The 13,425-nt window shown below is 41.8% G+C and overlaps 1 protein-coding gene across 1 annotated transcript in view; it reads right to left on the minus strand.

Annotated features, from left to right (window-relative positions):
- WWC3 (WWC family member 3) overlaps nucleotides 1-10,840 on the minus strand; it is a 69,656-nt gene extending 58,816 nt beyond the window's left edge. The window contains exons 1-2 of the mRNA XM_060183095.1: nucleotides 10,770-10,840; nucleotides 9,602-9,681 (exon numbers count right to left, since the gene is read on the minus strand). Coding sequence (XP_060039078.1) covers nucleotides 9,602-9,651 — 50 coding nt within the window. The 5' untranslated portion in view covers nucleotides 9,652-9,681; nucleotides 10,770-10,840. The remainder of the gene's footprint in view (nucleotides 1-9,601; nucleotides 9,682-10,769) is intronic.
- Nucleotides 10,841-13,425: the final 2,585 nt, after the last annotated feature.

A 13,425-nucleotide genomic window follows, 5' to 3' on the forward strand; every position in this document is an offset into this window, starting at 1 on the left:
ATAAGGGAGCTAAATGAAGAGATAGATAAACTAGAACTATTGGACATTTTCAGAGTCATTCATCCCAAGAAACTGGAATACACATTTTACTCAAATCCACATGGATCATTCTCAAGGATAGACCATATGTTAGGCCATAAAGACAGCATCAGCCTATTCAAGAGCACTGAAATCATCCCAAGCATCTTCTCAGACCACAGTGGAATTAAACTAACACTTAGCAATCAACAAAAGATTAGTAACAGTGCCAAAATGTGAATCTGGAGAGGTGGCAGTCGTTGACTATGTGGGTCATTGTCTGTAGCCGCAGGGGCAGTTCGGGTCGTCTCTGGCTCCCCAGGATGGAACATAGCGGCGCACCGGCCATGGCCTGTTCGATAGCGATTGAGGAGGACCCAATCATAACGTGCTAGGTCAAAGCCGGGCTGACGCTTACAGGGGTCTGTGATACTACGCTGCAATCAAAAGAGATGATATTGTGTCCTTTGGGACAAAAATGGATGGAACTGGAGGTGATTATGCTTAGCAAAATAAGTAGAGATGAAAAACAACTACTGAATGGTTTCACTCACATGTGGAATCTAGAGATCTGATACACATGAACTTGAAAAAAAAACTGAAGCTAGCAAACTGTTTTTCGGTCTCGTGAGAACTCTGGTGATTATCTTTGGGAAGTGGGAGGGTGGGGACACAGAACTCTAATGGTGGATATGGTGTGGAACTAGACACTGTAATCTTACAGTCTTGTAACCTGATATTAATCACAAATAAAAAAAACTATGAACAGGGAAAAAAAAAAAAAAAAAGATTAGTAATAGTCCCAAAATGTGGAAGCTCAAAAATACACTACTTAATAACTACTGGGTCAAAGAGGAAATAAAGGAAGAAATCAAAATGTTTCAAGAGTTCAATGAAAATGAAGACACAAGCTATCAAAATATTTGGGACACAGCTAAGGCAGTACTGAGAGGGAAGTTCATAGTCATACAAGCACACGTCAGGAAACAAGAAAAATCACAAATAAACACCCTGGCTGCACATATTAGAGACCTAGAAGAAGAACAAAGGAACCCTAAAGCAACCAGAAGGGCAGAAATCACTAAAGTTAGGGCATAAATAAATAACATTGAAAATAAGAAAACCATACAAAAGATCAACAAAAGTAAATGTTGGTTCTTCGAAAGAGTGAACAAAATCGACAAACCTTTAGCCAAACTCATAAAAAAAAATGGGATAAGACCCAAATAAATCGGATCACAAATGAAAGAGGAGATATCACAACAGACACCACAGAAATTCAGCATATCATGTGAGACTTCTATGAACAACTATATGCCACCAAGCTAGAGAACCTAGAAGAAATGGACAATTTCCTAGATACCTACTAACTTCCAAAATTAAATAAAGAGGAACTAGATAACATGAACAGGCCCATCACAGCTAATGAAATTGAAACAGTTATCAAAAATCTTCCCAAAAATAAAAGTCCTGGACCAGAAGGTTATACAAATGAAGTCTACAAAAACTTCAAAGAAGAACAAATACCTCTACTTTTAAAAGTCTTCCAGAAGGTTGAAGACACTGGAATACTCCCTTCCAACTTCTATGAAGGCAACATTACTCTGATACCAAAAGCAGAAAGGGATACAATCAAAAAAAGAAAACTACAGACCAATATCTCTGATGAATAAAGAGGCTAAAATATTGAACAAAATTCTAGCCAACCGGATACAGCAGTATATTCAAAAGATTGTTCATCATGACCAAGTGGGGTTTATCCCAGGGATGCAAGGTTGGTTTTACATATGTAAATCAATCAACGTGATCCACCACATCAATAAAAGCAAGACCAAAAACCACATGGTCTTATCAATAGATGCAGAGAAAGCCTTTGACAAAATCCAACATTCCTTTATGATCAAAACACTACAAAAAATGGGAATAGATGGAAAATTCCTCAAGATAGTGGAGTCTATATATTAGCAAACCTACAGCCAACATCATACTCAATGGGGAAAAACTGGAAGCATTTCCACTCAGATCAGGTACTAGACAGGGCTGCCCACTATCACCATTACTATTCAACATAGTGTTGGAAGTTCTTGCCATAGCAAGCAGGCAGGAGCAAGAAATTAAAAGGATACAGATTGGAAGAGAAGAAGTCAAACTCTCCGTATTTATAGATAACATGATAGTATACATAGAAAAACCTAAGGAATCCAGCAAGCATCTTTTGGAAATCATCAGGCAATACAGTAAGGTGTCAGGCTACAAAATTAACATTCAAAAGTCAGTGCCATTAAGTTAGAAGAAGTTGAAATCCAGAAATTAATTCCTTTTACTATAGCAACAAAAACAATAAAATACCTAGGAATAAACCTAACCAAAGTGAAAAACTTGTATACTGAAAATGATGAGTCACTACTCAAGGAAATTGAAAAAGACACAAAGAAATGGAAAGATACTCCATGTTCATGGGTTGGAAGAATTAACATCATCAAAATGAATATACTACCCTGAGCCATATACAAATTTAATGCTATCCCCATCAAGATCCCAACCACATTTTGTAGGAGAATAGAACAAATACTACAAATGTTTATCTGGAACCAGAAAAGACCTAGAACTGCCAAAACAATCTTGAGAAGAAAGAACAGAACTGGAGGCATCACACTCCCAGATCTCAAATTGTATTATAGGGCCATTGTCATCAAAACTGCTTGGTACTGGAACATGAACAGACACACTGACCAGTGGAATAGAATTAGATGTCCACCTATGGACATCTAGGCTTTGACAAAGGTGCCCAGACTATTAAATGGGGAAAGCACAGTTTCTTCAACAAATGGTGTTGGAAAAAAATGGGCTGAAACATGCAGAAGAATGAAACTGAACCACTATATTTCACCAAACACAAAATTAAATTCCAAGTGTATCAAGGACTTGACTGTTAGACCAGAAATTATCAGATACTTAGAGGAAAATATTGGCAGAACTCTTTTCCGCATACATTTTAAAGACATTTTCAATGAAATGAATCCAATTACAAAGAAGACTAAGGCAAGCATAAACCTATGGGACTACATCAAATTAAAAAGCTTCTGCACAGCAAAAGAAACCACTACCCAAACAAACCAAGAGACCCCTCATAGAATGGGAGAAGATCTCTACATGTCATACATCAGACAAGAGGCTAGTAACCAAAATATATAAAGAGTTTGCCAAACTCAACAACAAGAAAAGAAATGATCCCATGAAAAAATGGGGAGAGGACATGGACAGAATAATCACCACAGAAGAGATCCAAAAGGCCAAGAAACACATGAAAAAATGCTCCAAGTCTCTGATTGTCAGAGAAATGCAAATAAAGATAACAATGAGATACCACCTCACTCCTGTGAGAATGTCATACATCAGAAAAGGTAACAGTAGCAAATGTTGGAGAGGGTGTAGGGTCAAAGGAACCCTCCTGCACTGCTGGTGGGAATGTCAATTGGTCCAACCTCTGTGGAGAGCAGTCTGGAGAACTCTCAGAAGGCTAGACATGGACCTACCCTATGACCCTGCAATTCCTCTCCTGGGGATATATCCTAAGGAACCCAAAAAGATCTGTGTACACATATGTTCTGAGCAGCACAATTTGTAATAGCCTAAACCTGGAAGCAACCCAGGTGTCCCACAACAGATGAGTGGCTGAGCAAGTTGTAGTATGTAAACACAACGTAATACTATTCAGCAATAAAAAATAGTGACTTCACAGTTTTCAGCCAATCTTGGATGGACCTTGAAAAATTCATGTTAAGTGAAATAAGTCAGAAACAGAAGGATGAATATGGGATGATCTCATTCTCAGGCAGAAGTTGGAAAACAAGATCAGAAGAGAAAACACAAGTAGAACCTGAACTGGAATTGGCATGTTACACCAAAGTAAGACTCTTGGGTGGGTGGGTGGGGAGAATACAGGTCCAAAAAAGGATGACAGAGGACCTAGTGGGGGGTGTACTGTTATATGGAAAACTGAGAAATGTTATGCATGTACAAACTATTGTATTTACTGTCGAATGTAAAACATTAATTCCCCAATAAAGAAATTAAAAAAAACTCATTCAGCTTAACAAAAAGAAAAATAACAACCCAATAAAAAAGTAGGCAGAAGACATGCATAGACAGTTCTCCAAAGAAGAGATACACATGGCCCACAGACATATGCAGAAATGCTCTAATTCACTCATCACTAGAGAAATACACATTAAAACCACACTGAGATACCACCTCACACCTGTAAGAATGGCCTTCATCAACAAAACAGGAGAAGATAAATGCTGGAAAGGATGTGCAGAGAAAGGAACTCTAATATACTGCTGGTGGGAATGCAAAATGGTACAGCCATTATGGAGAACAGTATGGAGAATCCTTAAGCAAACACAGATGGAAATGCCTTATGACCCAGCAATCCCACTCCTAGACATTTATCCGAAAGAGATAATATCACTAATTTAAAGGGCTACATGCACCCCCATGTTCATAGCTGTATTATCTACAATAGCAAACATTTGGAAGCAACCAAAATGTCCCTCCACAGATGACTGGTTAAAAAGTTATGGGACATATACTCAATGGAATGCTACTCAGCAATAAAAAAAGATGATTTTACATCCTTTGGGATAAAATGGATGAAACTTGAGAACATTATGCTTAGTGAAATAAGCAAGGAGGTAAAGGAAAACTATAGGATGGCCTCACTCATATGTGGAATTTAGAGAACTGAACACACATACATAAAATAAACAACCAAACACAACACAACCCATACTTAAATTGGGAAAAGTACAGTAGTTACCTAGTGGGGAGGGGGAGAGGGCACAGTCTTTCAGTGGCAGGGAAGATGTGAAACTCTAGTCTTATAACTATTTAGTCCTATCACTAGCAACACGACATGTGGGACGGGTGGACAGATTTAATATCTCAAGTTCCCCAACTGCCTAGACCGTAGCCCTAAGCACAAACACTAGTTTTTGCTAATATTTATCTTAGATTTACAAAATGATCAAACTCTGATAAGGGGATTAATTGTTTATGGATCTCTAAAAAATGTATTTGAAAATACAGCTCTGCAAATATCTAAATCAACTATAGCTTTAGGCCAGACAGGTCAAGACCGTTTGACATTGTAAGTATGTAAAATACAAAGAGGTTCAGATACCACTAAAAGCGTTCAAATCATAGTGAAGTCAAGTATACTAATATAGATACTAAACCCCCCAAATAATCTGGCTATAATAATTCCTTCTCTATGATTCCTTACTGCCATACCAACTTTGTCAACTTCAAGCAAATCATTACTGGTGCTGCCACCCTGCATTATGCTGCTATTGATACCCTACTGTGGACTGTAACCAGAGATACCAGCCTGAGAAGTCAACCTCGAAGCTCTTCAAATCTGGTGAGACCTTTCCTAACACATGGGACTACCTATATCCAAGTTAGATGGCACATCACTTAACTAAGCAACAGCTACCAGATTAGGCTAGGGTTTAGGGTACTGGATACAGGTACACATATCCATAAACAAGGGGAAATCATATAATTAAAAGTCAAAGTGTTTAATAATAGTTGAAGTGCCTAAAGATGGCATCGTAAATTCTGTAATTGATTTGATTTAGACCAAATTAGTAGGACAGCCTAGCAGAAAGGCCCAAAGAAGACAGATCCCCAAAACCTAACTCTGGTTGGCTCAACAAATGATACTCAACGCCTGAACAACTGAGAGAAAATCTAAGATAATCAGATAAAGAAAGGACTAAAAAAGTTGGATATGGGCAAAAGACTGGCCCACTTAATAATGGCCTGTTTGGTCAATATCATACCATCTGATCATATGGGACCCTAGTTAGGGAACCATTAGATTCCCATACATATATGATGGACCTTGACTTCTAAAGGGTCACTCTCTCCACTACCACTGGTTGCTTCCATAAGGAATAGCATCCTGTGGGCCCTCTCAACACCTTGTAGTAATGGTAGTAGGGATAACCCCAGTCTCTGAAGGGAAGCTGGAGGTATCCTGCCCTGCCACTTGAAAAAAACTGGTCCTAAAATGAGTGCAGCCTGCAATGTTCCTCAGATGTGACCATGAGCTACAAGCTCAGACCAATAGGGACTCAGAGGTCACACAGGCTCTGGCACTAAATATAAATATGCATTTACATATGGGCCCTGGAGCCAGTGGATGGAGGCAAATAGTTAATTTTAGCCACATTTTTTTATATAAGAATGGGAGCTACTCCCTGCCCTAATCCAACTTTCTAGCCCTTTTCTCCATTCTGATACTATTCTCTCAGACAGTGTTCTCATCCAACCTCAGGCTAGCTACCAAACTCAAGCAAAACTACTATAGTTGTATACCCCCAAGAACACACCAAAAATGGTTGTCCTAGCTTTCTTCTACCCTAAAATCCCTAACCTCATCTGCTCTGATCCTACTTTCTGGTTCCTGTTCATTAACAATCTTGTTTCAACTTAGGACATGCCACCTTCCAGGCTACAGATGCTACCATGACTCCACCCCAACTTCTCTGGGCAGATGACCTCACCAATGCATCCTGGACCCTCGAGTCTCCAGAGCTCTGGTCCACTAAAGAAAGATGGAAACAGGCTAGGAGCATGGATAGACCTGTCAACACCCATGCTCAGCGGAGAAGCAGCTACAGAAGCCAGAACTCCTACCTTCTGCTCCCCATAAACAGTCTTGATCCATACTTCCAGCAGGGGGGAAGTGATAGGATGAAGATAAGAGGACTCTGCACTCCAGCTCCATCAGCACCCAGAGAGAGAGAGAGAGAGAAGGGAAAGGAGAAGGACACATGGAGGTACTTATTATGCCATGAGTGGCTTGTAGGGAAAGAGAGGATTGAATCAGGAAGAGAAGGGGCAACTATGTATAAATGTGGACAAATAGTTGTAGGAAAGATGGCTGGCCCATATCTACAACTTTAGGGGAACTGTGGTGGATTGCAGTGAGGAAGAGTGAAGATTCAGAACTCTGGGGGTGGGAATGGTATGGATTCAAACTTCTGTCAACATGTAATTCTGTAATATAAAAACATAAATTTTTTTAAAAAAATTTAAAAAAAGAGAGATCAGAGCTCAGTGGCCATTTGCAACCCAGGAAGTAGACTCCCATCCTACAGAACTGTAAGAAATAAAAGTTTCCTATGGCGTTTTGTTCCAGCAGCCTGAGCGGTTGAAGTCAACCCCCGGTAGAGCAGAGAAAAGAAGGCACAGAAAGTGTCAAGCGTGGACCCCTAGTTCAGCACATGCAGTTCAGCTCTGAACCAAGAGACAATAAACTCTCAGCCAATAAACATACACACCCTTTCCTGAGGAAAAAAAAAAAATATATATATATATATATATATGGCCTCCAGGGTTATTGCTGGGGCTCGGTACCTGCACTATGAATCCACTGCTCCTGGAGGCCATTTCCCCCATTTTGTTGTCCTTGTTGTTATTTTTATTGTTGCCATTGCTGTTGTTGCTGGATAGGACAGAGAGAAATCAAGAGAGGAGGGGAAGACAAAGAAGGGGAGAGAAAGACACCTACAGACCTGCTTCACCACCTGTGAAGTGACGCCCCTACAGGTGGGAAGCTGGGGGCTCCAGCCTGGATCCTTGCACCAGTCCTTGCACTTTGTGCCATGTGCACTTAACCCACTGTACTACCATCCACCACGCCCCCTTTTTTTACCAGAGCACTGCTCAGCTCTGGCTTATGGTGGTGTGGAGGATTGAACCTGGGACTTCAGAGCCTCAGGCAAGAAAGTCTCTTTGCATAACCATTATGCTATCTACCCCCACCTGAGAAAAAATTTAAATAAAGGTAGTATTTATTTTTACCAGAGCACTGCTCATCTCTAGCTTTTGGTGGTCCAGGGGATTGAAACTGAGACTCTGGAGTCTCAGGGAAAAAATTAATTCTTGCAGGACAAGATTGCCATTTATATGATATCATTTGTTCTATGCATTTTCTGGCTTACTATCAATATAGCTCACTAGCTATGAGAAGTACATGCCCCAACTCTCAGTAGGGAGAAAGTTCTATCTGTAAATATGCCAACAGAATGAGCAACCCAGAGACAGGGTGTCCAACAGAACATTCCCTGATGATGGAAATGGCCCACTACCTGTGTTATCCAATGCAGCGGCCACCAGTCCAGGGGTTTTCAACTGAGGGCAAATATACCTCCTATGGACCCCTCGGCAGTTAAGGTAGACATTGCTGGCTGGCACACCTGAAGAGAGGGCACTCACATCTATAGGCTAACGGCTAGAAGTGCTACTAAGCCTCCTATAAAGAACAGGGCAGTAGTGCACCAGTTGAGAGTACATGTTATGGGAGTCGGGCGGTAGTGCAGTGGGTTAAGCGCATGTGGCACCAAGTGCAAGGACTGGCATAAGGATCCCAGTTTGAGCCTCTGGCTCCCCACCTGCAGGGGAGTCGCTTCACAAGTGGTGAAGCAGGTCTGCAGGTGTCTGTCTTTCTCTCCCCCTCTGTCTTCCCCTCCTCTCTCCATTTCTCTCTGTCCTATGTAACAACGATGACATCAATAACAACTATAATAACAATAAAAAGCAACAAGGGCAACAAAAGGGAAAATAAATAAATAAATATAAAAATATTTTTTAAAAAAGAGAGAGTACATGCTATCATGCACAAGGACCTGGGTCCGAGATCACACTCCCCACCTGCAGAGAGGCAAACTTCATAAGTAGTGCAGCAGGGGTACAGGTGTCTCTCTCCCTTTCTATCTCCCCTTCCCCTCTCAATTTCTCTCTATCCTTTCAAATAAAATAGAAAGAGAGGGGAAGGAGGCAAAAATTGGCACCAGGAGCAGCAGATTTGCAGTGTGAGCACCAAGCCCCAGGGGTAACCTTGGAGGTAACAAAAAAATAAATGATAATAGTAATAAATAAAGTACAGGGCAGCCCCTCTTGCCACCAGACTTGTCCAGCCTGAAATGTCCACAAGACCGAGCTAGAAAACATCTGCACCAAACACATGAGACTCCTGAACATTCCAGATGTGGCTCCTGAATCTGGAGGGCCAAATATCATAAATTCACTGAACTTCACTTAAATTTCAGAACCCCCCCAACCTAAAGTTGAATCTCAATCGCCGTCTCTGTAGCTAGGGAGGCGGCTCAGCATGTAGAACACAGAACTTGCATGCCTGAGACCCTGGGCTTATCCCCGGTACCACATGTGATGGGACTAAGGTTCTGGTTTCAGCCGCCCTCCCCCAAACTCACAGAATAAACCTTCAGTCTTTTTAATTAAAAGAAAATATATCACTCTGTGTCTCAACACAGCTCTAGAGAATGTGCATGAATAGAAAAGAAAGGTCCTGTTTCCCAAGTACTTTCATTTCAGAAGATGAGGTTTCTCCAAGGCAAAGAGGAGCTCGGATGCTTCTGCTTGAGAAATAAAAGCAGAGAAGCAGACATCCACGAAGCCTTGGAACAAATGTCCAGGGACCAAGTAGATGAGCACAAAGAGGAGAAGGGACAGGGAGCTTGGCCCCGGTCAGGTTAAGGCAACTCACTCTTGCAGGGTCTCCACCCCCTTCTCCTTGTACTGCAGCTCTTGCTTCATCTGTGTCAGCTCCCGCTTTAATCTGGAAAGCTAAAGACAAATTGCATTTTGTTTCCAAAAACAATCCATGAGCAATTATTTGTACAGTTAACACTGCCATCCAAGCTGCTGACTAGCCCCCGAGTTACTAGACCATCTCCTCTCTCCATAAGCTTCTATTTTCTGGCATGTAAAGCAGACATTGGGGGAAAGGGCCTTGCTTCCATCCAAACATCCCTGGCCACTCTTGCACTCCCTCCCCAGAGGCCCCACCCCACAAGGTAACTGGTAACTGCTTCCTGTTTCAAGGTACTGATTTACACTTTACAAGTAGCAAACATTGTAATACCTTTTACTCTTTCCTTCTACTTACTACTCTAAGATCTTAATAGGAAGAGGCACTGTTACTTAAAAAGCCTGCTCTATCACTAGAGTGCTTAGTCAAATACATTCTGGGAGCAAGTCCAGGTCTAAGCTAAAACTCAGAGGGCAGACCTGGGAGCAAACACCTTCAAAGCCCCCCCCCCCAGCTGTGGTTCTCAAGGTGACGACTTTGAGAACCACTGCATTGAACATACCCTCTGACTGAGGGGATGAGACACAGAGGGAACAAGGGGCTCATTTCCACAGTGTGTCCCATGTTGGGTTGTAAGCACCACAAAACAGCCCCTCTTCCCAGACAACCAGGACAAGGACATTATGGGTTGAAACAAGGCAGCACATAAAGAATTCAGGGATCACCAGGGAAGAAGCGTCAGAACCTTCTGGTCAAACACTATTGCAAGAATGATTCCTCTGGGAATTCCACAAACAGCAAGTGCAAGGATACTTCAGCCACTGAGGGCCAAGGAGATAGCCCTCTGAGTCAGGGTGCCCAGAAATCTCCCCAAGCAGGGGGCGGCGAGTCTGACCCCATGAAACATGCAGAAGGCTATGGGTAACTTTTCACTGTATAAGGTAAGGTTTTAAAATTAAACCTTCTTATCCTACTATTGAAAGGAAAACAGAGGGATAGGAAGTGCAATGCACATCTGTGAAATAAGAAATCCTACTAAAACACCACCACAAAGACCCAGCTAAGTGATGCTCCGTAAAATTACACAGAGGGCTTCTAGTTGTGCAAAGATGAGTTTACTCACCCGATCCCGACGGCTTGCTATTTCTGCCTTAATCTGATGTGGGTCATATTTTGTGTTTGTTGAGTATCCAGAGAAGGCTAAACAAAAGGAAACATTTCATTTTATAATGAATTGTTTAACATAAACAAATACGTACAGATAGGATCTTTAGAGCCACTGCATGAAATAGTTAATTCCCAGTGTCGGGTTGGTGAGTTGGCACTGACTTCTGAAGGATATACATTTCACAACCTCACCGTATCTTGATGTCTGAGTTTTGCATGAGACTTATCACCATGATTTCATATCCTAAAATGCATGGCTGCAGGTAAAGCAGAACTGTTTACATCAACTACAGAACAACTAGGGTTACAAACCACCCATGGAGGAGAGGTAGTGATTATGGTATGGAAAACTGTTCTTCTAGGTAAAGAGCACATGAGTAGGAATTCATTCTGATAATCACTCACACTCAGACACACATGAAGCCACTGTTGTTTACATTTTTCCCACTTTGTTGGGGAGGTTAATGCTTTACAGTATAGTTGTTGACACATAGGTACAACCTCTCATCTCCCCATGGTAGGTGTGTGCGAGACACTCTCTCCCCCAACCTAAGTGCTTTTCGATTATCATGCCCTAGAACTCCAGTGTCCCTCTATCCTATACCTTTCTCTCCTTCCTCAGAGATCTTTACTTTAGTAAAAACAAAAACAAAAACAAAAAAAAACACTGTACTCAGCCCAAGTTTCACCCTAAATTAGGGTGGTGGTTGTTTTTTAACAGAAGGTTTTATTTTTATTTTCTTCATGAATCTAGTCTCCAAGTGAATGGTTATTGACACAAGGAGGAAAAAAACGTTTCATATATTTGGGGTTTTTTTGTTATAATCTTTATTTATTTATTGGCTACAGACAGCCAGAAATCAAAAGGGAAAGGGGTGACAGAGAGGAAGAGAAACAGAGAGACACCTGCAGCACTGCTTCACCACTCATGAAGCTTTCCCCCTGCAGGTAGGGACTGGGGGCTCAAACAGGTCCTTGAGCTTTCTAACATGTGCGCTCAACCAGGTGTGCCACCACCTGGCCCCTAATTCACAGATTTGTAAAATGCGAGACTACCTTCTAGTAAAGTTTCCGGATCTGGAAAGCTTGAGGGGGGAAGAAACGCTGCTCTTTCAAGATGTTAATTCCACACAAACTGAAGTAAAGCCTTAAGCTTTATATTCTATTTTTTTTTAATTATTTATTTATTTATTTATTTATTTATTTATTTATTTATTAATGAGAAAGATAGGAGATTAAGAAAGAACCAGACATCACTCTGGTACATGTGCGGCTGCTGGGAATTGAACTCAGGACCTCATGCTTGAGAGTCCGATGCTTTACCCACTGCCCACCGCCCGGACCACTGAGCCTTATATTCTTTTTTATTAGTAGTATTAGTAGTATTATTTATATTTATTTATTTTCCCTTTTGTTGCCCTTGTTGTTTTTCATTGTTGTTGTAGTTATTGTCGTTGTTATTGATGTCATCGTTGTTGGATAGGACAGAGAGAATTGGAGAGAGGAGGGGAAGACAGAGAGGGGGAGAGGAAGATAGACACCTGCAGACCTGCAGGTGGGGAGCCGGGCGCTCGAACCGGGGTCCTTACGCTGGTCCTTGCTCTTTGCGCCACATGCGCTTAACCCACTGGGCTACTGCCCAACTCCCTGAGCCTTAGATTCTAACAGCAGAGTTGCAGTGGATGTTTAGCTGAGACTCATCCTCCAATGAAAGATTTCCTCAGACTATTAAAACAAGTAAAGTATGGTGCATGCGGTGCACGCGGCTCACACTGTTTACAGACCTGGCATCGTTTTAGGAGAGTCTCCAACTGGGGGTGAAGGAGAAGCCCTCAGAGCTGCACACATACATTGAGCACTGGCAGAAACATCTATGTCTGCAGAGCTCTTTCAGCAGCTAGAGCAGCTCATGGCCATTTTGAGTTTCTACTGGCCCTTTTAGCTCTCTGTCCTACTTTTTCTGGATGTTTCTTGCCCATTACACTTTCAAAGCCATTGGCTTTGTGCTATAGTGAACTGCTTTCCATTTTCACAGCCTTGAAGCACTCTTTTGTCATACCTGTGGGTCACCTCAAACTCGTGTGCCCTGCCTCCTGGGCATATTCCTTCATATTGCCTGCTCAGAGATCCATCTGCAGGGATGACACCCTTTCTAACCCCTTCGGTCTGGGTGCTGGAGATGACTGTCATTCAGGTGGGTGCCAATAACCAGACACTAGTACAAAGTCACTTCCTGGCTGCCTATTGGAAAAGCTGTTCAAAGCCATCAAGAAGCCTGGACACCCTCAACTAGAACTGCATCCCAGATTAATCTGATAGTTCAGATAGCTCCTTTGCACGTGATGGTGGAAACAAACCTAAACTGAACTGAGGGTGTTTTGCAGACACCTATCACAGAGAGATGAGAGAGATGAGTTGTTGACCCATGTGTCAACAACTGACCCATAATCCATTAACTCCCCAATAAAGAAAGGAGGGAAAATTTTGATGAAAAATCCATTCGAATTTTGAGTCACTAGACTCGACTGGAAACAGATGTCTGGCAGAAATCAAATCTACTCTCTACACTAAACTCCTGGGCCTTAGTTCCCCAGATATGAGCTTAAGGACCT

Source organism: Erinaceus europaeus, chromosome X (assembly GCF_950295315.1).
Source record: "Erinaceus europaeus chromosome X, mEriEur2.1, whole genome shotgun sequence".
Classification (NCBI taxonomy): Eukaryota; Metazoa; Chordata; class Mammalia; order Eulipotyphla; family Erinaceidae; genus Erinaceus; species Erinaceus europaeus.